The sequence below is a fragment of the Stigmatopora argus genome, chromosome 2 (assembly GCF_051989625.1).
Source record: "Stigmatopora argus isolate UIUO_Sarg chromosome 2, RoL_Sarg_1.0, whole genome shotgun sequence".
In the NCBI taxonomy this organism is placed as follows: Eukaryota; Metazoa; Chordata; class Actinopteri; order Syngnathiformes; family Syngnathidae; genus Stigmatopora; species Stigmatopora argus.
The window spans coordinates 18805152-18830532 of NC_135388.1; the positions used below are offsets into that span (position 1 = coordinate 18805152).

At 39.8% G+C, this 25381-nt stretch overlaps 1 protein-coding gene across 1 annotated transcript in view; it reads right to left on the reverse strand.

The window, feature by feature from the left end:
* Positions 1-24022, reverse strand: part of syt7b (synaptotagmin VIIb) — a 96147-nt gene extending 72125 nt beyond the window's left edge. Inside the window, exons 1-2 of the mRNA XM_077593878.1 lie at positions 23942-24022; positions 20161-20675 (exon numbers count right to left, since the gene is read on the reverse strand). Coding sequence (XP_077450004.1) covers positions 20161-20194 — 34 coding nt within the window. The 5' untranslated portion in view covers positions 20195-20675; positions 23942-24022. The remainder of the gene's footprint in view (positions 1-20160; positions 20676-23941) is intronic.
* Between the last annotated feature and the right edge of the window lie 1359 nt (positions 24023-25381).

The following is a 25381-nucleotide window of genomic DNA, read 5'->3' on the forward strand; positions in this document are numbered from 1 at the left end:
AGAAAAGCAAATGTGAAAACAGAGTGTTGTGTTCAGGCACCATATCTACTGCAGTAGATTGAACATGAGAAAAATGTGTTCAAAAGGAAGATGCAACTTGAGATTAATTCTTTTCATCTGAGTCAGCGTGCCGTCATTTACATTTTATCGGCCAACTTAATTCGAAAACAGACACAGTTCGTTTTAACTCCGACATAGATAACATGATAATTAAGGGAGTGACTGAATAGCTGTTTTGTTGCTCCTTACAATCTTCTATTGATGCTATTTGTTTTTTGTTGTTATTGTTGTACCGAAGGGACAAACATAAATTTAATTCCTTTCCATGTCTGGTATGGCTCAATAATTTATAAAAAAGATGATATTGACCCTACCCTTGACTGATTCAGAAAATGTTTTTTGATAACTAATGAGATGGGGGGCTGTCCTATAGAAATCATATAAAAACCAAAAATATATTTCACCTCCTCAGTTTTAAATATTGTTGAAAAAGCTCCAGGGAGCCACTGGGGTAGTGCTAAAGAGCCGCATGTGGCACCAGAACCTAGGGTTATGGACCACTGCACTAGAAGAAGCTGAAATATTAGCAATAGGTGGGGTTGTTATTCGTCCACTAGATAAAGCTGTAGCGGTAGTGGTAGTGGTAGTACTGGGTTGTGTTATACATCCACTAGATGAAGCTATAGTAGTAATAGTAGTAGTGGTTAGGGGTTGTGTTACAAACATCAACAAGATGGAGCTGCGCTAAAGGGAATTTCGTATTTTAATTTACAAATATTGATCAAAATATAAATCACATCGGATTATCAGGCGCAGTTTTCAGAAAATCTAGTCCTTTAATTGCGCCTTACAGTGCGGAAAATACATTGTTATATGGTATGGGATAAGTGTAAAATGTGTGTTTTTTGTTTTCTATCTCATCCCAACAATAAAATAAGGAAGTGCTCACTGAAAATAGCAATGAGTATATGGAATTCTATACAGACATGCAACAAAAGGGTAGCTTATTGGCTGCTGATTCGTTGCTCTGAAGATAGGCCACACCTCTTCCTCCTGGATTATAGTTATTACCATAAAGTGGACTAACATTTTATGTAGTTAAAGGTGAAGACGGGGAGAACTAATACAACATTTAGTATTTTGCAAAATTTCAAGTAGGGCACAATAATGAAGACAATGTTTTTTATGAAGCTTACTGAAGAGGAGGCGAAACCAGACTGACTTATGAGCAATCATTTTGTACCACTGTTGTAAATAATTTTGTTAATTATTGAAGGTAGAGTCGTACTAGAATTCCTTGTAATGATTAATTTAATACTGTCTCTAATATGTCATTTCTAATTCATAAGGGAAGTCAAATTCGGCTCATTTGGATCTACTTGGCATCAGCCAGGAAACATGACGAGGATGGTAAATTACTCCGAGATACAGGATTCTATTTTTAGATTAATGGGTGTGGCTCTGTCGATGACCTATTTACTATAGTCTAAACTTGGGGATATATATATATATATATATATATATATATATATATATATATATATATATATATATATATATATATATATATATATATATATAACATGTCAGGCTGCCGGCAGCTGAGTGGTTAGAGCGTCGGCCTCACAGTGGGGGACCTGGGTGCAAATCCAGGTCGGTCCACCTGTGTGGAGTTTGCAAGTTTTCCCCGGGCCTGTGTGGGTTTTCTCTGGGTACTCGGGTTTCCTCCCACATTTCAAAGACATGCATGGTAGGCTGATTGGACACCCTCTAAATTGCCCCCAGGTATGAGTGTGAGCGTGAATGGTTGTTTGTCTCCTTGTGCCCTGCGATTGGTTGGCCACCAAATCAGGGTAACCCCCGCCTCTGGCCCGAAGTCATCTGGGATAGGCTCAAGCACCCCACTACAACCCTTGTAAGGATAAGTGGTACAGAAATTGTACGAATGAATGCACTAATATATCGCTTGGCAGGTGTTTCTTGTTCAGCGTATTGCAGCAAATGAGAAAACCAACCTGCTTATTTATTGCCATTGTTTTGAGTTATTCATTACCGGATGCATTAAAAGGGGCTATATATTTTTATTGTGATTCAGCACAGGTCAAAATCCTCAGCCAAGCTGTCCAATGTGTCTTGAATTTAAGGGAGTCACAATTATATATATTTAAAAAAAGGTGCCAAAAGATGATTGTGTGCGTCTTGCCGCACTCCTAAAAAGTGAATTGCAGCCAAAATTTCTTGCCCTTCTGCTCCCATCTAAAAAAAATATTGAAAAGATCTTGTCTCAAAGTGATTTACAACACATTGATGTTTCTTAACCTTGCTCCTTGGCTCGACAAACAGTACAATTTTAATGAAGTAATTGCGTCATTCTCACTGCCAGCGGCCTGACATTTCTACTTAATGAGCTACCAGCTTGAGTCCTCAAAAGATCACATCGATCAGTTTGTAATTTAGCAACCGCCTACTTTTTAAATTTTACATATTTTGCTCAGAATTCCGATGGAGCACTTTGTTTCTTCTCACTGTGAAACTGTGGTCCCACTCTACATCCTCAGCTAGTTTTGGAGGTTAATCCAGGAGTATGTCACAAGTCATTCTATATCTGTACAAATATTTGACAACAGTGTCAGAAGTTAATCAAATCTAATTTTTCTCTGGTGGTGGTTGGACTACGCTAAGGCTGCTCTTTCTCCCCAATTCTGTTTAAAGATAACAGGTGAAGTCAAGATGTTGACGCCTCAGGTTTGGTGACGTTGGTACTGGCATTCTACTTTTGACTTATGACGGTCTGGTGACATCTTTAACTGTTGCTAGAAAAGGGTTGATATCATTCTTAATTCTACCACACATTGTGAAGTGTGGGGTTAGAGTTATCTTCAGATCTTTTTCACAGTCAATTGCCATAGACACACAAACAGCTATTTTTGTTTCTTTAAACGTGTAACTGATTTTTATGCCCTGAAAAAAAGACAAGAATTTGTCAATCTATGTTCTTTTATGTGTTATGTAAATTACATATAATGATATCTATCCAAATGTGTCTGTGCCATTTGTATTCTGAGGCTGAGAAAACACTTATTGTGACAAAAAAATGCCTAAAAGAGAAAACAAATTCATGTGCATCCAGAATTGTAGTAACATGTATTTAGTATTATTTGACTCGTGCCTCTACTGTAGTTGTAGTTGTGTAAACTAAAGTGGCTATGTAGTTTTTATTTCTCTACTCCCTACGGCCACCTTGACAAAGCAAACATGGTAATGATCATTGCGTTAAAAAATGTAGCATTGATAGTCTTCTCCATGGAACCTCAGCAAGAGCACCCCAAATGCAAGTTTCTATTGACTAAAAGTGAAAGTCTCATCTCATCTCATTTTATTTTGCAAGAGATCCTGATGAAAATTCTGCAAAAAAAAATCCAGTCCTGTACTACTTGTTACACAGTCACCTTCACTTTCAGGTAGAAAATCAAGAATGCAAAGCACACGAGTAAATAGCATTAGGAGTACAGCTGTAAAGTAAGTGGTTCTGATGCCGTCAGCTGTTCTCTCGTCAAATATAGTCATCTAATTCAGGCCATGCTTGCATTGAGCACAAGGTAAAATGAATAATCTGATCATGTGAATACGAAATTACACCGGTTACTCAAGAGCACCTACATTTGTATAGACTAATCCTAAGGGCTACATTAGATAGGAACTTTTAAAATATGGTAACCCATTTATTAAATTATCTTAATCATATTCACATATCCATCTATCCAAACCTGTACAGTGTCAGGGCTATACTACTGTATTCCATCTGACCTTGGGCAAATGGTGGACAAAATCTTCGAATGTTCAGCCTTTTGCAGAGCATGTATAAAAATTTACAAACCAGCCATTCTCATATTCACACTCTCAATGAATGGGAATTGAACCCTGCTACCTGCGCCAAAGTAAGGCAAATCACTGTAGTTTTATTGGCTGCCTTTAGTCATGAATAATGTCTTCAATGCTGACATCGAAGGGTCTTATCACATGAATGAATTTTTACAAAAACATTTTAGACAAGTTTGGGAACAAGTAAATGTAAATTTGAAACAACTTACTTTCGCCTTATCACCTTTCATTTTCTGAAGGGTGCTGGAGCCTGTCCCAGCTAACTGTGGGCACCAGACGGGGACACCCTGAATTGTTAGCCAGCCAATTGCAGGACACAAGGAGACGGACAACCATTGATGCTCACACTCACACCATGGCGCCGTCAGGCGGCAGCCGGTGCAGTAGCTCTGTCCACTCTTATTTGTTTTTCGTGTTTTACAGCCTTTCGATCTTTTTTATTACATTTTAATATTTCTTAATACATTCCTTATTACTTTACTTTGTACTTTATACTTTTTACTTTAATGTTTTTACAACTTTCTTTGTTCTGTTAGCCTGGCTTCTTTCTGCTACTTCTTCTTTGGAACCATTCAGCCATGCAAACGCTGTCATACCCATGGGACTAGCAGTGAACAATACACAGCAGAAAGTGCAACACCTCAACGCCGCTGGAAATCCAGAGCTGGACAAAAGTGCCGGGAGAAGAAGCGACGCTTCAGACCAACCATTCCAACTATTATTATGGGGAAAGTGAGATCCCTCCCCGATAAGATGGAAGAGCTGTCGGCGCTTACCAGGCCGGATACGGAGTTGAGGAGTTGTACTCTGCTACTGTTGATTCTTCAGCTCTAGACTACTGAGGGACTGTGCCGATAAGCTTGGAAGAGTGACTCTGCATATTTTCAACCTCGGTCACAGTCTGCAGAAGTTCCCCATCTTGTGGAAGACTTCCTGTATGGTTCCAGTTTTATCCAACTCTACAACGTCTTTTCTAGTATCGGTATCCGTTTTTGCTACTGCAACCAAATGGCGCTGCTCAAGTGACAGCCGGTAGCAGTAGCTCGGTCCGCTTTTGCTCGTTTTGTGTTTTTGCTACTTTTCTGTCTTTTTTATTGCATATTGGTATTTAGTTTTTTTACCTAGGTCTACAATGTCTTGTGTGTCTTGTGTCTGTCTTGCTACTGCAACCAAGAAATTTCCCGAATTCGGGATGAAATAAAGTTCTAACCTAACCTAATTTAGAGTGTTCAACCAGCCTATCATACACACAGTAAGTATTGTGGTAAATCACAAAAAAATAATTTACAATTTAAAGGCAAGCCTGTTCTGTTTATGAATTCAAACTTCATAAAAATGAAGACAAAGCATCATTTCGGTAGTCAAAGAGGATATTTGCAAAACAAAATTGAAACCATTTATGGATATGCCTGCGTTTTGCTGACTTTCTAAACAAATATAGCAGGGTCTCTTAGTCAGCGCTACTGAGATGAGTGGGCATGTGGCATACACAAAATATGCAGGTACTTCCATGTGACCAAGTGAGATTAACCATTTCGAATCCTGTTATATTCGGAGAGGTTTTGCATGCAAAAACATTTGCTATCAATTGGCAAACTCATAGATGACAACCATCAATCAAATCACACACTCACAGTCTCACAGTCTCACAGTTCTGGGGTCCTGGGTTCAAATCCAGGTCCATCCACCTGTGTGGAGTTTGCATGTTCTCCCGAGGCCTTTTCTCCGGGTACTCTGGTTTCCTCTCACATTGCAAAGACATGCATTGTAGGCTGATTGGACACTCTAAATTGCACCTAGGTATGAGTGTGAGCATAAATGGTTATCCCTCCCCTTGTGCCCTGCAATTGGCTGGCCACTGATCTAGGGTGTCCTCCGCCACTGGCCCGAAGTCAGCTGGGATAGGCTCCAGCACCCCCAAAAACCCTTGTGAGGATAAAGCGGTTAAGAAAATGAATGGATGAACGATAGAGTTGAAAAAAATGTATCCAATTCTAATACATTAAAAAAGTCCTCATTAAAAACTATTAATATCATTGTTGGACCTTAGCGTGGTACACAAGAAGACATTTCCCCAGTATATATTGAATTGAATTGAATGCTTTTATTGTCATTATACAACTATAATGAGATTGTTTTTTTACCCATGATTTCTTCTGTCACTATGCATTAAAAAAGAAAGAAAAACTTGCTTGAAAACTACTGAAGTGGTTTATTTTTGAATTGGGGTGAGCCTGCCTGCGGGTGTGTATAATTATTCAGACATGCAAATGACTCACCAAAAAGCTGGATGGTAGAGATGGTAAGATGGTACAAAAGAAAAAACATAGGTTTAAGGAAAACAACAAAGGATATAGATTAACATTAACAGTCAGTACCATTGAAGGTGCCAACCCTGTCAGTTTAAATTGATTTGACATATATCACCGTCCATGGCAGTGAGAAAGACAGAAAAAGAGGAAAAAAGGCAGTGTAGGAAGTCAAATTGTTTGGGGTAAAATGAAAAAATATTGACTCATCAAAGAATGTTAAGCATTTATCTTTGAGAGGTTTGAAATGTTCCACAAATGTTCCAAGGTTAAGTTTCAGATATTTGAAACCACTTAAATAAAATGAAGTCATTATCAGATCAGCTTTGAAAACCTGCAATTAACAGTTTCTTTTACATGAAAGGTAATAGCACTCATATGAGACTAAATCTGTTAAAAAATAAAGGACGAGACAAGTACGACACCAGAAAATGACAGGGGCCAAAAAATAAACTTTATTTTACAGTAATTAGTATTTTCCTATAATAATTTGCATAGTGAATCGCAACATTAAATGGCCTGTTTTCCCCAAAAAAGATTTAGCATAATGAAACCAATTTAGCGGCAGTAATCATTCATTCATTTTCTGAATCGCTTATCCTCAGAAGGGTCGTGGGGGGTTGCTGGAGCCTATCCCAGCTGACTTTGGGCACCAGACGGGGCAGAACCTGAATTGGTGGCCATCCAATTGCAAGGCACAAGGAGACAGACAACCATTCACGCTCACATTCATACCTAGAGGCAATTTAAAGTGTTCAACCAGCCTACCCTGCAAGTTTTTAGAATGTAGGAGGAACCACACAAGTCCGGGGAAAACATGCAAACTCCACACATTGTGGACCCACCTGGGATCGAACCCTCGACTCCAGAACTGTGAGGCTAACCACTCGTCTGCCAGGCCGCCCCGCTGGCGATCAATGTATTAAATTTAAAGTATATGAAAAAATAATTTTGAAAGTCAAATATACTAGTTTTTGGCTTCCACCATGAAATAACTTTTTCGATCTAACCGTTTCCTTGCAATTAAGATCAGAAACAATGCTTTGTCCTGTACCAGTCTTCATTGTTTCAGTGATGGTTCAATGCTGTTCATTTAAAGCTTCACTTATCTTCAGTCTGTACAACAGTCAAAGGGTTTGAGTTACATGTGGGTCAATGAGAGCTGAGCACCATCTACAAAGAGCGGTTATAAAGACCATATCATTCTCTTTTTTTCAATTGTGTATTTAAAAACTGATTGCACATTATTTGAAGTTTGTAATGAAGTATTGAGTGGGACTTTCAAACAAACAAAAAAAGTTTCAGGCCCAGGTCTCGGAGTTGAATTAAAGAGGGCAAGATAATCTGAATCACTATTACTTCAAGACGTCCTTTACTGAATATGATAGCTTGGATTGTATATATCTGTATACGTGTATACGTGTATACGTGTATACGTGTATACGTGTATACGTGTATACGTGTATACGTGTATGTGTGTATATGTGTGTGTATGTGTATGTGTGTATGTGTGTATGTGTATATGTGTGTGTGTATGTGTGTATGTGTATATATGTATGTATATATACAAGGACACAAACACTCACGCACGTATTCATACGTAGTGGCAATTTAAGTGTTCAACCAGCCTATCAGGAGGAAACCAGAGTACCCATAGAAAACCCACGCTAGCCCGGGGAGAACATGAAAACTCCACACAGGAAAGTCTGAACCTAGAAATTGGCTAGCCGATTGCATGGCACGAGGAGACAAACAACCATTCACGCTCACACTCATACCTAGTGGCAGTGTCCAAACAGCCAACCACATCTTTGGAATATGGAAGGAAACCAGAGTACCCGGAGGAAGCTTGGTTTGAGCTCGGCATTTCATAACTATAGAGCTACTTGAACCCTCTTGCCAAGTCATAAATCCAATTTCTTCAATCCATCATTTCTTGCTCTTTGGATCACCTTCATTTTGTCTCTCTCCTATATCATGCTTCTGTTGCACTCCATCCACTTACTTGCATCCTTTACCATTCCTGGCTGCTTTTTTTTCATTACATTTTTTACATCAACATCTGTTTTCCGCTTTCAAAACCGTGATCATTTTTTGTCAAGAGGTAAACAAGAATAAAACAATCTATTAAAATAGGAGAATAGGAAACTAAATGAGGGATGCATGGGAGTGATAACATCTACTTGATGTTGTCATTCCTCATATCAGAAAAAAAAGATCCGTGCATGAACAAGCATCCTCATTTGTGTGATGGGCTCTTCCATTTGATTAACCTGCAAACAAACACGCAACCTCATATTTCTCCATTCCCTTTCGCTGGACATAAAGCACTATTGATGTTGGATAACCAAAACACAATAATTGCAATCATGACTGTTAGTGTGCAGGTAAGGCAGATTTGCAATTACAGATAATACAACCTTTTGATATTGTTGAGTCTTGCATATTTGTGACTTATTTGTTTATTTCATTTCAAAAGATATTTTTTTGTTTACATCAAGATTAAAAGTATCCACTAAGTCTGCTAAAAGACAAATTATCTACTCTCCTGATAGAAATATTTTTTATTCATTCTGACATTCTACATTTTAATTACGCTGTTAGCATGACTTCCAATAGTCAAGATTATCTTTGAATAAAGCTCTTGGAAAAAGAACTTAAATAATTTTATACTCACAGGTTTCTTACAAATCAAGGACAAACTTTAATTTGTTTGCTTCTCTTTTTGCAACATCAACTTTTTGGAGAGTAAAAAGACACAAGAATTCAAATACATGTAAAAATACCTACACATCGTAAAACTTGATGTTTTAAAAATAAAATGAGTAAGCTTTTATTTTGTATTTTGTGTGCATCACATTCATTTAAGGTTTTGTCCCATGACTCAAAAACAGAATAATGAATGCAATGCATTTTATAAAATGAAAACATCATGTTTTCATCTCTTATATCTACTATGTTCTGTATAACTTGGCTGCCTGGTGGGCGAGTGGTTAGCGTTTTTCTTCTCCCCGGGCTTGCGTGGGTTTTCTCTGGGTTGTCCGGTTTCCTCCCATATCGCAAAAACATGCAGCGTAGGCTGATTGGACAGTCTAAATTGCCCATAGTTATGAGTATGAGTGTGAATGGTTGTCCGTCTCCTTGTGCCCTACAATTAATTGGCTGGCCACCAATTCAGGGTGTCTCCTCCATTTTGGCCATTGTTATACACTCCTGCGAACCTTGTGAGGATAAGCGGTTTGTAAAATGAATGAATGAATGAACTATATACCAACTTCACCCACTATTATGATATTTTACCATTGAACCAGATATATTTAACTACTACTTAGACAACTGTGTACTGTTTTAGCAACCACAACAAACGCTTAGGAAAAACTATGTCTTAATTGAAACAAAGCTGCTTAATATCCTCTCAAGTAGCTTTTTATCTTTGTTTTTTTATTTTGTTACCCTCATTTAAGCAAACTATCAAACGTATGACTGAAGGAGATGGTTGAGACATTTACTTGAGTTTTAGCACTACCAATTTTCATCTTGCACTAAAACACCATAGCTACCTCTGTCACGTGCTGCTAACCACTATACATCATTTTGTTAACTCATTTCATTTTTATTGTAGGTAATTTTTTATGCCTATTTATGTGTACACTTTAAGGTGAAGCTTTAAATCCCATTCTACTTGTATAATTGCAATACATGCATTCAATTCAAGATCACATTTTATGCTGAAATCTTAGCAATGTCCTTTTTATTTGCATCTTTTAATGAATTCATAAATGCTTTTTTTTCGCAATTTATTTAGGGCAGCAAAGATATCTAAATAGTAGTAACCACTAACCCAGACTATTTAAGATGAAGGTGAGTAAATTATACATTAAACTGGAGAATGTTTACACATTCTCCAGTTTAATGGATAATTTACTCACCTTCATCATAAATAGTCTGGCCACCACAAAGTCTCAAAAGTCAATTAATAAGTCATTTTAGTAAATAAACTCTCAGTAACCTCAAACTGTACAACTACAGCAATTTTCTTTGAGACCGACACACCGACTTGCCCAGAAACCAACTGTGATGGAAAAATATGAGGCACATCTGCACATCTACACAACTGACCCTATAGCCATCCATGTAAGCACATACATAAAGATTTAATGATGGCTGGCAGAAGAAATGAAATATAGTGGTTTGTTGGATGCCAGCTAGTGCCGGCAGGATATTGAGTGCCTGCCTACCAAGGTGGGAGGCAGCAGCTGCGCACGCTTGTGCACTCTGTAAGGTCGGCATATCACTGTCATGACAGCCCCTCACCCCAAAGTCGACCCACAACTCCTAATAATACTAATGCACATACGACTAAATTTAATTCACTGGGAAGTAAACATTTCAGCTACATTTAATAGTCCATAAGAGCTTCTTTGCATTAGCTTATTTAATTGCCTCCCTGCCACCTGTAATGAAAAAATTACCTGTCAAGAATGAATGTTTGTTAGGAAATGGGCTATTTCCAGAACAAGACCAAATCAAGCTGAGATACTGTTGTATTGAGCGGCAATGTTAGCCATCGTTCACGATGCATTATTACAGCACTCCAGGGAGATATAATGGTTAAAAGGTGGGGGGGAGAAGTACTGAAAGAGCAAACAGTACCAAAATAAATGATAATAACACAAGCGTGCAAATGTGGAAGGTGACAGCAACAGCAAGGCAGTCTATTGCAATCCTTCATCATTGCCACACTTAGAAGTTTGCTGTTGAATGTCTGTCATTTGTGTCTGCCTTCTTTGTACTGGCAGGAGGATCAATTCTACATGCAACTCGTCTCACCATCTGTTCCTGGCTCGAGTGCTGATATCTCTTCGCATAAGATCCTATCTTAAGTGCTTGCATCTTGTACATGGACTTTCTTTTACCCTTTGTCAATTAGATGGACAGACAGCATCTAGCCACTTAACAGACTCACTTGAAATAAACATTTTTGCAACCTGGTCAATGAAGCGGGACGAAGCCAAGGGTCGCTCTTATTTTCTCCCATGTGACACCATAAGAAGCCCCTCTCACCTGCATTTGGTACACACCCGCCCATTTACCGACCGCACCTTTGTCTTCATTCCATATAAAATGATTCACCAGGAATCTTTCCATACAGTATTGGAGGTAGTTGATACTAGTTGCAGCCTTTATGACACGATTATGAAACAAAACATTTTCAGTGGTCTTCCAATGTCAGTCCTTTTTTAGACAAACGCAGAGATGCAAAATACTAAGAATCCTCTGGTATTTACCACGCCAGTTTTTAAGTACGCATTTTGTATCAAAAAAATATCAAGAAGATTTTAAGCAATTTACATGAAAAAAAAATTCAATGTTTAAAATTTTAGTTTTTGGATCGCCATTTTAACTTAACGATTAATTTCGAAACGACTCGTTCTAAATAAGTTTCGCATTTTGCACATTGTAGGCGGCCTGGCGGATGAGTGGTTAGCACGTCAGCACCAGAGTTCTGAGATCGAAGATTCGATCTCCGGTAAAGACCCTCCTGTGGGGAGATGGCATGTCCTCCCCGGGGCTTGCATGCGTTTTCTACGGCTTCCTCCCACATTCCAAAAACATGCATGGTAGGCTGGCTGGACACTCTAAATTGCCCCCAAGCATGAGTGTGAGTGTGAATGGTTGTCCATATCCTCGTCCCCTGCGATCAGCTCAACATAACCTCATGACTCAACTCGACTTGCCTACAACACTAAAGATTCAGACCAAATGACTTGCAACTATGGGTATGATGCCCAACTATGAATAGATACATGAGACATCAACTACACCGGTGCATGCAGGATTAAATATTGTCTCGCTGGCCAAAAATCATCCGAATGAATCAAAATTGCACTTGACAAGCACGTAGACGTGGCCAAAGCAGGTGTAACATTCGATCGTTTCACTGCCATCAGATTGTCTCCGTGCCAGGCAGGCCCAACCTGCAGCCAACTTGGCAAACAGACACAGCAAGCCTGACATGGAAATCACGTCACATTCATTTGCACCCTGCCGTAGTTGCGATGTTACCAAAAATAGAGGCCTTGTTTTAAACTATATAAGAATTTACTCTATTTTAAAAATTCATTCGAAATCATAAACGGCTTCCTATTTGTAATTGCGTTTTTTTCTTTCTTTGGCCACAATTTCACTATGTGCATTGTCTGGAGACTAGTGTTGCTTTCCAAAATTGATTCTCAAATTAAAAGGCAGAAAGTGTTTCCTTCTCCAAATGCGTCTTTTTCAAAAGACTTACTTTTGGGAGCCGTGACAAAGTTTTTCTCCCAAAATCTACACCGCCACACTTTGTCTCTCTGCCTCAATCTCCAGATATCTATTTCTGTCCACAAATTCCGTGTATTTGTACTAACACTTTCATCCCACACTCTTAGTAGGCTACTTCCTTGATGCAACCTCATCCAGATTGCAAAACCCCCGCACAGTTTTTTTTCTTTATTCCTTTACCCAACAACTATTTAGCAATAATTGCAAAGTAAAAAGCACAACCAGACATGCTGGTAAGAGGGTCAAGTGATTCAACTTTTCAAAACCCTTTTGTATGAATCAAACTGTTTTGTTTAGTTCCAAAATATCCAAGCATTGCAAATTGGTTCGAGTTATCAGTTAGTCAGTTTTATGTAGAGCACAAGTGTCAAAGTGGCGGCCCGGGGGCCAAATCTGGCCCGCCGCATCATTTTGTGTGGCCCGGGAAAGTAAATCATGAGTGCCAACTTTCTGTTTTAGGATCAAATTAAAATGAAGCATATAGATGTATATTAAATTTCCTGATTTTTCCCCTTTCAAATCAATAATAGTAATTTTTTTATCATTTTTTTCTGTGTTTTTAGTTCAAAAATTATTTTGTAAATCTAAAAATATGTAAAAAACTAAACTGTTTTAGATCTATAAAAAACTGAATATTCAGGGCTTTTAATCCAGTTCTTTTAATCCATTTATTTAAAAAAAATCTAAATATTATATCTAAAATGGTCCGGCCCACGTGAAATCAAGTTGACGTTAAAGCGGCCCGCGAACCAACCTGAGTCCGACACCCTTGATGTAGAGCAGGGGTCTCAAACTTGCGGCCCGCGGGCCAACTGCGGCCCTCGGGACGATAATTTGCGGCCCCCGTCTTAATATGAAAGATTAATGTTCGTGCGGCCCGCAAAATTGATATGAATGACACTTGTGTTCGGAGCAATGTTCCCTCTAAGCTGCGCGCGTGCGCAATTGCGCACTACTCTCGTCTTCTCTGCGCAGTAGCAATCATATGGCGCGCAGTAAAAAAAAAATCGAATTTTTTTTTTTTTTAATATATTTTTTTTTTTTTTTTTTTTTTTTTTTTTTTTTTACCCCTTTCCCCATGATGGCGCCGTTTAAGTGGCAGCCAGTGGCAGTAGCTCTGTCCACTCATGTTTTTCGTGTTTTACAGCATGTTTTACATGAAAAATTAGAGGGAACATTGACATGCACCTGCTTGTGGCAGGTGTGATACTGGTGTGCCCATAGCGAGCAATGATGATGTCGTGACCGGATGATTCGCCTAAAGACGTTTCGCCGACGGACGTTTGACAGATGGACAGGTCGTACTAGTATTTGTTAGTTTAATGATTAAATACAAATACTAGTATTTGTATTTAATCATTAAACGCTGTTTTCAGCTGGATTTGACCGAATTTGAGAGCATTTTGAGCAGTTTGGCGAATGGACGTCTATAGACGTTTTTTTGCCTCCATCGCGATATCATCCAGTATTTGTATTTAATCATTAAATGCTGTTTTAGGATGGATTTGACCCGATTGCTGTCATTTTACGGCTCGGTTCTGCTACATCTGCCTGCCCAAGAGTGCTTATTCCCGGACTGCCATGCCCGCCCAAGAGTGCTTATTCCCGGGCTGCCATTGATGGTAGACGAACATTGATTTTTACTATAATTTGGACAACACCGGCGGCGGCCCGGATTAAAAATCCTAACGGGCCGTATATGGCCCGCGGGCCGAGGTTGAAAAACTTGTACACACACGATCCGGCGGGGCGAGCGTTCGAATCCCGTTTCGGCGAAACCTCCGTTCGGCCGAATGAACGTTCGGCGGAACGTCCATTCGGCGACCTGCCCGTCTGTCAAACGTCCGTCAGCGAAACGTCTTTAGGCGAATCATCCGAGTACCGATGATGTCGCTCACACTGGTACTCAGTGCGCTCAGGGAGGTTGTCTTTCTGCTCAGACCAACAAAAAATTAGAGGGAACTTTGGTTCGGAGCTGAATGAACCAATCACGGTGAGGTATACGGCTATGGAGGGCGGGACATCGGCCGGGCTGTCCAGTGCCTCGCTCACTCACTCATTCATTCCTCCAATCAGCTGGGCGGAGGAGAAGCCGTGAGGCCGATCACTCCGCTCGGACTGAATGTTTTATCAGTGCTTTTCTTGTGGAAATCCTGATGCGGCCCAGTCTCACCCAGACTCGGCCTCTAGCGGCCCCCAGGTAAATTGAGTTCGAGACCCCTGATGTAGAGTATCTGTCTTGCGACTGACAAATGATCTTTGCTGATAAAATTGACACTGCGTATTCTAGTTTATTTACACCAATTTATGCATTCCACTCATATGTACAGCTCAAAATAATGGATCTATCATGCTGTTTCTAGTATTTTGGGTTAATTAGCAAACATCTTACGTGTTCCTTTTGTCTGGTCGTCAAAGTGTCAGACTAGCGATTAACTGATGTTCAGTCTAGTGTGGAAGTTTGCAAGACGACGGAGTCCCACAAACTTGCTGAGGATAAGCGGTCGCCTCAAGATAAAAATGGGTGAACCAGTAAAGCTCAAGTTGCACGATTTGTGACAGCAAGCAATGTTTTCTCTGGAGCAGAGCTGGGTCAAGCAGATTTATATATCACATTATTTTAACTCTACACCTCGTAACAGAATGCTGAATTATTATTTGAACTGTTACACATAATTTCATTCTGGACCTTTTCAGCATTATTGATCTTTTAGGCTATACTTACAATTTGTAAGCAAATTATTTTTTTATTGTATTATTGTAAAATTTCTAAACCTGCTTCAGAGAAGTGGTATATCTTCTGTTGCCTGATTTTATTTGTTTACCTTTGGTGGGTATCAAAACAAAAGCAGGAAATCCAGCATGCACAGTGTGCGTTTGATCGTGTTCTCACTAGAATGCATTATCCAGAGAGCAGACTAATGGACCTTCAGACCCATGGGGTATATTGAAGTATTTTTATGCCGGTTATTATTGTAATACAAATATGAATAAAAAATGAAATGCTCCCAGTCTTCCTATACTATTGTTTACATGCTGGAAATAAGAGGAATAGCAATAAATACAGAAATAGAGAGCTTTCACGTGGTTGTCTGAAAGGTCGTAACAATAAACATTTCATTCATTTCACCAAAAAAATCCACTTATCCCTGGGCTGCTCGAGTTTGATTTAATAAACATATTAATGAAAGTATTCATATTTCATTTCATCTTTTTGAACCGCTTTATCCTCACAAGGGTCATGGGGGGTGCTGGAGCCTTTCCCAGCTGACTTTGGGCCACAGGCGGGGGACATCCTGAACTGATGGCCAGCCAATCGCAGGGCACAGGGAGACAAACAACCATTCACGCTCAGACTCATACCTATGGGCAATTGAGAGGGTCCAATCAGCCTACCGTGCATGTCTTAGGAAAGCAGAGTACCCCAAGAATACCCACACAGGCCCAGAGAGAACATGCAAACTCCACACAGGTGGACTGACCTGGATTTGAACCCAGGACCCCAGAGCTGTAGGGCCGACGCGCTAACCACTCATCTGCCGGGCCGCCCTCACTTATGTTACATTCATAATTATGTCAAACCATTTTTTGTGTGATATTTTCAATGCAATTAACGGTCACTGTTCAGTCACACTATGAGTATTGTTTTTTAATCATCCTTTTTAGCATTAGGTGTGTCACTGGAGAGCTTTGCAGCGAGAAGAAATCTAGAAATCAGCTGCCATAAACCTTGGAGGCTTCAGATAAGTACTAAAAACACAGCAATCCCTCGCCAGAATCATAATAGCATAATGAGCAAACTGCTCATATGTGTGAATAGCGTTGTTTACAAATGGACCTGCTAATGATATATGATTAGCAGCACACGCAAACACGCACGCACACACACACAAATAAAGATGATGGTCATATTGAATAATTAGTGTCAGTAACACATTAAGATCATAAAATGCTAGTACAACTCAAACTGCAATAAGGTTGGGATGTTGTGTTATATATGAATAAAAACTATGTTGATTTGCAAAGTAGGTTCAACCTGTATTTGATTTTATAATTCACTACAAATATATGCCTTACGGAAATAATCATAAACTTTGTATTTCATGGCACTAACACATTTAAAAAAATAGAAATTAAAAAAAACAACAGAAAAACACTCATCAAACACCTGTTAAGAACATCCCACTGGGGAAAAAACTAATTGGGAAATGACTACAGGTAAACGTTAAGGCTGAAAACTAACACTGAATCCATATGACTTTCGATCCCTTAGGCGGCAATGGATCAAAAACAGATAAATCAGACATTAATATGTAAAGTACATCAAAACATTGGCTCAGGAAGACTTCAGAAGACTAATGTCACTAAATAGAATTCAATGCTACATACACAAGAGCAATAAAACTCAATTCTTTAGTCCAGGGGTGTCAGACTCGGGTTGGTCCGCGGGCCGCTTTAACGTCAACCCGATTTCATGTGGGCCGAACCATTTTAGATATAATATTTAGATTTTTTTTATAAAGGGATTAAAAGCCCTGAATATTCAGTTTTTATAGATCTAAAACATTGTTTATTTTAGCTTTTTTAATATATTTTTAGATTTACACAATGATTTTTGAACTAAAAACACAGAAAAATGATTTAAAAAAATTACAATTATTGATTTAAAAGGGGGAAAAATCAGGAAATTTAATATACATCTATACTCTTCATTTTAATTTGATCCTAAAACAGAAAGTCGGCACTCATGATTTACTTTCCCGGGCCACACAAAATGATGCGGCGGGCCAGATTTGGCCCCCGGGCCGCCACTTTGACACATGTGCTGTAGTGTAAAAGTCATTTATCAAGAACACCCAGAGATGCCTCTGCATTTTCTGTACTTGACCTCATCTAAAAAGGGACTCAGTTTGTAAAATGTGGCAAAGCATTCTGTGGTCTGACGAGTCCAAATATTGTAAATAAATGTTTTGGAGAAATGCTGCCATGCAAAAAATGTCTTTTTTTATGGACGCCCCTTCTTATTTAAGCAAGACAATGTCAACCACAAAATACAACATAGTAAAAGAGTACTAGACTGGCCTTCCTGCATTCCCGATTACTCTCCTAATGAAAATCTGTGGCACGTCATGGAGCGTAAAATACGACAATGGAGACACTGGACTGTTGAACAGCTGCACTTTAAGCAAGAATGGAAAAGAATTTCAGCTACAAAGCGTCAACGCTTGATATGCTCAGTTATTGAACCTAGTCAAAAGAAAAGATGATGTAACGCAGTGTTAACATGACCCTGTTGCAGCTTTTGTAGGAAATGTAAAGTTGTAGTGAGAATTTGCTTAATCCTTAAGTCAAAAACAACTAAATAATTGAAAACAGATTCATATTCTTTAAACTCTGAACGTTTACTGGTCCTTCGGACCAAAAATACGACAACATTTTAAATGTAATTTATATGATAGATGATCCTTTTTTTCATTCATTCATTTTCTGAACCGCTTTATCCTCACTAGAGTCGTGGGTGGTGCTGGAGCATATCCCAGCGGCAGGGGTCACCCTGAATCGGTGGCCAGCCAATCGCAGGGCATGAGGAGATGGACAACCATTCAGTCTCACACCATACCTAGGGGCAATTGACAGTGTCCAATCAGCCTACCATGCATGTCTTTGGAAGGTGGGGGAAACCAGAATACCCGGTGAAAACCCACACAGGCCCAGGGAGAACATGAAAACTCCAAAAAAGTGGGCCGACTTGGATTTGAACCCAGAACCCCAGAGCTGTGAGGCCGACATGCTAACCACTCAGTCCACTGGACAGCCACCATATATGATCCATGTTTTTAACTGGGAGAAAAAATCACATTGCTTGAAATTCGTGGATCAAAAATGATATATTTGACCCTATAGGGTTAAAAAAAAAATGATGATTTAGCAAATGAAATGTGTTGTCTTCGCAATGTATATATTTAAATATAGTTTGAACATTATTTGGAGCAGCCCGGTGGGAGAGGATAGCGCGTCGGCACCACATTTCTGAGATTGAGGGTTCGATCTCAGGTAAAGACCTGTGATGAGTTGGCATGTTCTCCCTGGGCTTGCGTGGGTTTTTTCCAGGTACTCCGGTTTCCTCCCATATCCCAAAAACATGCATGTAGGCTGGTTGAAGACTTTAACACTCTAAATAGCCCCTAAGAATGAGTGAGTGTGAATGCTTGTCTGTCTCCTTGTGCCCTGTGATTGGCTGGCCACCAATTCGGGGTTTTCCCCCACTTGATGCCCATAGTTGGCTGCGATAAGCTCCAGCACCCTCTACGACCCTTGTGAGGATAGGCAAAATGGAAAAGGAATTAATGAACATTTCCAAATCATTGTATATTGTGTTTTGGTTGGCTAGCGGGTCAGCCTCATAGTTCTGGGGTCCTGGATTCGATCCTAGGTCTGTCCTCCAGTGTGGAATTTACATGTTCTTCCTGGCCCTGCGTGGATTTTCTCCGGGTACTCTAGTTTCCTCCCACATTCCAAAGACATGCATGGTAGGCTGATTGGACACTCTAAATTGCCCCTAGGTATGAGTGTGAGTGTAATTGGTTGTCCATCTCCTCTGCGATTGGCTGTCCACCAATTCAGGGTGTTCTCTGCCTTGTGCCTTAAGTCAGCTGGGATAGGCTCCAGCAACCCCTGCAGCCCTCGCGAGGATAAGCAGTTCAGAAAATGAATGAATGAATTTATCGTGTTTTTATTTATGTTGAACACATCTCAACTTCATTGGAATTGGGTTTCTTTGCTGTGTTTTTGACTGCTGCACGTACTACATATAGAAAACATGTCAGTGGTCTTCATCTGAGGAAATGGGTTAGGACAAAAACGTGGAAGGTCTGAATGGTCTGAAAATACAAATGAAGACAAAATGGAAAAATATTCCATTTCACTTATTCACCACTCCTCAGGGAATGAGACTGATTGAAGTTGTGTTTCTTCTCAACACCACGCTCTGTTCCCGCACGATAAATAAAAGGCGCTTCTTCTTTTTCTCAAGATGAGCACCAGGTGTTGGCAACCGAAGCCTTACTACACAGTGTATGATGGTGCAAGCAGATGTGTGGCAATCCATTTACTCCTTCATAACATGTCCGGATGGAAAGATTGTCTCACTCCATGGTGTAATTGTTCCATTTTGGCCACAACGATAGACCCACAGTATCATTCCAGCCAGACATATACGCGCAAGAGCGTCATCACAGACACCCACCCACCCACACACACATACACACACACAAAAAAATGCAGAGTACTCATTAATATGGGCGATGTGGATGACCTTGTGATGTTGGGTTTGGGCCACCTCTGAGGTGGATGTCACTTTGGTGACAACAAGTGCTCAAGTGGCTGCCTCACTGACTTGACACCTGGGCTGTGTTGCAACATCCCATCGCGCTGCCATGCACGGTTCGTGAGTGTGTTTGGGGTGGGCGACGAAGGGGGCTTACACGAGCAATAGGAGATGGCAGTTGGCAGCTTGTTGCAATGACCCCGCCAGCATCACATAGACGCGACACACACTCAAGGGCATCTGCTAACGCGAGATCTTCAAACTCTATCAAACGGATCAATAGAATTCCTCGGGTGAATGCAAGAGAAATATTGAACTCACCTTTGCTGCTATCTTCTGCTCTGTTGAGATGCATGACTCCTCTCAGCGTGTCCTCATTTAGGCTGATTTTTGCAGCAAAGATGAGCTCTTCGCCCCAAAGAGTGTCTGAGCTAAACTCTCATTCCAGTTCTCAGCGTGTTGTTGTCCTTTTTATTGCCTAGCTCGCCTGGCACGCACGGACGCGCCCGCACTTGTGCGTCCTCCTCCCTCAGGTAGTCTAGGTGATGTGGGGTGTCTGCGTGTATTTTGGGCTCTCTCACTCCCCCCGACCCCACTCCGCCTCTCTTTCCCCCTGCCCAGAGTGGCTCTCGGGGGCGATTGTGAGGGTTGGAGGGAGGAGGATCCGACAGGCAGACGGACGGATGGACGGGCGGGGTGATGTGAAGAAAGTCGGGGTGGAGGTCGAGGATGAGGCGGCGGACGACGGGATGCGTGCGCCTTGGCGTTGCTCCTTTATTCTCATCACCGCACCACATTCTCATGCGCCATCCCACATCAAGGGAATATCTCGCACCCTGGAATAGAAAATTCAACGTGACTCTTTAGATGAACGCATAATTTGATGACACAGGTTGTTAGACTCAAGGACTCAATTTCGGAACATGTAGCTTTCTATTAAAGCAGAAAAGACTGGGTAGTGCATTAGAATGGTTTCATCCAGAAGGAGATGAAGGTGCTTCATTATTTTTATATTATAAATGATTCGCTATTGTATTCCGTCTTCATCAGGATTTACCATTTGTGCGCTCAGATGGCTTTTACGCACAAAAACAAAGCGTTTTGACGCGCTCATTGAAGTTCTGTCCTAAGCTCAGATGATCCTTCCACCAAAGACGTCCAATTCATTTAAACTTGGAGGACTGGCTGGGAATAGGCATGTTTCAGTGCCATCTACGGCGCATGACGTCTAATTCCTTTTGGCTGGGAGGGTTGGCTGCCATTATTCGCTACAATCCTCTGATAGTCAAAGTCGAGTAGACGTCAGGCACCGTCAATGGTAGTTAACTGTCTGTCTCGTGACCAAATCGCCAGGCTTACGTCACAATCATCACGTATTACAAATATAGCCCAGTCCTATCAATAATGCAACATATTAACTCTCTGTTCACGTTCGCAAGTGGCGTGTTTTAACGCAGGATAGCAGCGCCCTCTAGTGTCTAATTGGAGACAATAACAGTCACCAGACAGGGCTGTTTAATTTCACATCATCAAAGTCATTAACGATATACTACTGATATAATATTCAGTGTTCAATCGGTCATTGGATTTAGACTCATTTCAACTTTGAATTCCAGCATTTAACGTTAAAATGATAGAATCCATCAATGTTTTACTTTAATAATTGATTGGCAAGTTTCCAGCTTTATCACATATGATGAAGAGAAAAATGTCAAAACAATAAATTTTATTCCCCTAATGATCCTGAATAAATGTTTTAATATATAAATGTATGCATACCGGTGGTGATGGGCCAGATTATATAAACTTTTAATATGATTTTACGAGTCAACCATTAAGTATTATTATTAAACAACAGCATTGTAATATTGCTTCATATTGTTTTAACCACCAGGGGAAAATATATTTTGCTTTAACTACTGACGACTATGAAAACAATAAATGATATCGTCTTTTTAATAATGTTCCTTGCAATGACGCTCCATCGTTTTGCTAAACTTTGTCCGGCAGATGGCAGTATTTGGAAAGAAGTAAAAAGATATGGCCTGATAAGAATACGTTTTACTATTCTGTTTTCAATTTTGAGATTTAAATCGGATACAACAAGGTGTCCATCCTTATCATACAACAGGGAAGATAGTAGTTTAATTCCAAACAGAATCGTTAGATCTAAAAACTAGAAATATTATAACATGGCCCTGATGTTTTTAATATTTGAGTATGAACTGATTTTTTTTTAGAAACATATTTCTGTTGAATATTTAAAATGTAATTTCAGAACTGAGCTTGGGAGCACTTGAGGTGAGAATAAATGTTCTTTTGTTTGTTATGTATTGAGGCAATGCCACTTTGATTTCAAAAGTGTCAACCCTCGAGCTCAAGTGCTCTTTTGGAAACAAAACTGGGACATTGCTCTCATACTTTATTTGATTTTTGGTGTGTACATTTTATGGAACAACACAATTATTATTACTATTACTCATTTTAACTGAGCTTGTAAGTATTTTTGTAGTTTGTTCTGAAGTATTCAAATAATCTTGGTGGTGTTGAAGACAAAATAAATTATGCAGGTAGTCTCGGGAGATTTTAAAAGATACTTATATACTGAATTTGGGGCCTACTTTATTTCTTTTCCTGCAAAACCATGACTTTTATTCCATTCATAAAATTAATATCTGTTCTGACATCTTCCTAATTTGCCAAACTGAGCTCGCATGCACCTTGATGATTGCCTTTTTTTCTGACATGAAAAGAGAAAGGAAACATAAAAAACAGCTTTCTTTTAATCAATAGTAGCCAATAAATTATACCAAAAGTTTGAATAGCTCATCCTTCAGATCAATGGTACAATTTTCATTACATGATTTATTTGGTCTTTTAAAATCACGGAAGCAGTGTTGCATACTCGGTTACAAATATGTGCAAAGGATAACTTTCTATTGGGAGTAAAAAGCTGTTTTTTTACTGCTCACCAAGTCGATAAATCATATGTAAATATGATGTAAAAAATAATGTACTAGTACTCTGATTTAATGCTTAACAGTATTTCCATGGGATAGAATGGGACTTTAAATACAAAGGCTAACTTAATATTAAAAAAACTGAAAAAAAGGAGGCGAGGACATAACTGTGCATTATCCATTCTTTTGTAAAACTATTTAATAATGTCAAATCCAACATATTTGATTCACTGTTTTCTTCTTATTCTGCAATGCTGAAATGGTTATTCTAACAGGGTAGCGTGCATGTTGTGGGACACATTTTCCTTTAAAAATAATTTATTTACTCATTCTCTGGTGTGCTTATCCCCATGAGGGTGTTGGGGGTGCTGGAGCTGATCCCAGCCAACTTTTGGTATTAGGCAGGGAATACCATGAATTGGTTGCCGACCAATTGCAGGGCAAAAAGAGACAAACAACCATTCATACTCACACACATACCAAAGGACAATATCAAGGGTTCAATGAGGTATAGCAGGCATGTTTTTGGGATGTTGGAGTTAAATAAGTTACCCGTAGAAAACACCCGCAGGTACAAGTAGAACATGTAAACTTGTTTTAACCTTGTTCTCAGAACTGTGAGGTGGATCTGCAAACCAAACGATCACAGTGCTGCTGAAAATTATTTTTCATTAAAGTTCTACACAGTTTACACAGTTCTACACGCTAATGGAAAAGACACTTTTAAATGAACAGTGATAAAACTGCAAAGTGCAACATATTGTAGGCGGGCCCTATTCAATGATATTCACATAATTTGCCACGGGCATATGAAAATTGATCAGCGGACCACAAGGCCACTGTTTCACCCAGGGCAGTATTTTGGTCCTACGTCTTTCGCTCGGGCGGCTCATCGGCTAAGTAGTTTGCACGTTGACCTCACAGTTCTGGGGTCGAATGTTCAATTCCACATTGGTCCTCACTGTGTGGAATTTGCATGTTCACATTGGGCTTGTGTGTGTTTTCTCCAGGTACTCCAGTTTCCTCCCACATCCCCAAAAACATGCATGTAAGCTGTTGAACACTCTAAATTGCCCCTAGTTATGAATGTGAGGGTGAAGATGGCGGCGCCAATGCATGCATCAGCTTTGAGCTCTCCTTACCTTCAACCTTCACAAGGGACTAAAGATGGAAATTAGTTAGCGTGTCGGCCTCACAGCTTTGGGGTCCTGGGTCCAAATCCAGGTGACATCCATCCGTGTGAAGTTTGCATGTTCTCCCTGGGCCTGCGTAGGTTTCCTCTGGGTACTCCGGTTTCCTCCCACATTCCCAGATTTGGATATGGTGTGTGGAAAGTAAATTCACTGTTAAACTGCCTTCAAAACTGATGACTGACATTTAAAATGCATTACAATCCTGCTGCTGATTTTCCACCCCTTGACCAGGGGTGGCAAGTCCAGTCCTCAAGAGCCCCTATCCAGTCTGTTTTGGATGTCTCCCTCCACCAACACACCGGAATCAAATCATCGGGATCGTTATGAAGCTTCCAGACAGATGGTTAATGAGTTGATCATTAGATTCAGGTGTGGTAGAGGAGGGATATATGGAAAACAGACTGGATAGGGGCTCTCGAGGACCAGACATGGCCACCCCTGCTTTAAACACTCCTATTGGAATCATTAGGCTGAAACCAGGGGTGGGCAAACCGGTCCTCGAGGGCCTGCTGCACGTGCAGGTTTTTTATTCCAATCGATCCAGCACAGACACTTTGACCAATGAGATTTCTGTAGAAAACAAGAATCCACTGATTGCACTTGTAATCAATCAAATTTATTATTATTGTCATCATACACAGCTGCGTATAACGAAATTGGTGGTGCTACTCCACAAAGTATGCTTTCCCAGTAAAACATATGTACTAAGTAATATAAAAATATAAAAAGTCACGTCCGGGTAAGGTAAATTCTAAAATATTGCACAATGTTTTACTTAATGTTAAACATGAGATTGGTGAAAAAGTGTCCTCTTTATGGATTGGAATGAAAACACACACTCTGTGGCCTTTTGTGGAATAGTTTGCTTAAGCCAAGGGTGTCAGACTTGGGTTGGTTCACAGGCCGCGTTAACGCCAACTCGATTTCATGTGGGCCGGACCATTTTAGATATAATATTTAGATTTTTTTAATAAATCAATTAAAAGAACTGGATTAAAAGCCCTGAATATTCCGTTTTTTATAGATCTAAAACAATGTTTATTTTAGCTTTTTAAATATATTTTTAGATTTTACAAAATGATTTTTGAACTAAAAACAGAAAAATGGATTAAAAAATTACAATTATTGATTTAAAGGGGAGAAAATCAGGAAATTTAATATACATCTATACTCTTCATTTTAATTTGATCCTAAAACAGAAAGTCGGCACTCATAATCTACTTTCCCGGGCCACACAAAATGATATGGCGGGCCAGATTTGGCCCCCGGGCCGCCACTTTGACACATGTGGCTTAAGCCATCTTTTCTTTTTTTTAAATTATTATTTTTCTTGTTTTTTTTAATAGAGAGATGATGATAATCATGTCAGGGCACCCGTGCAGGTCTCCA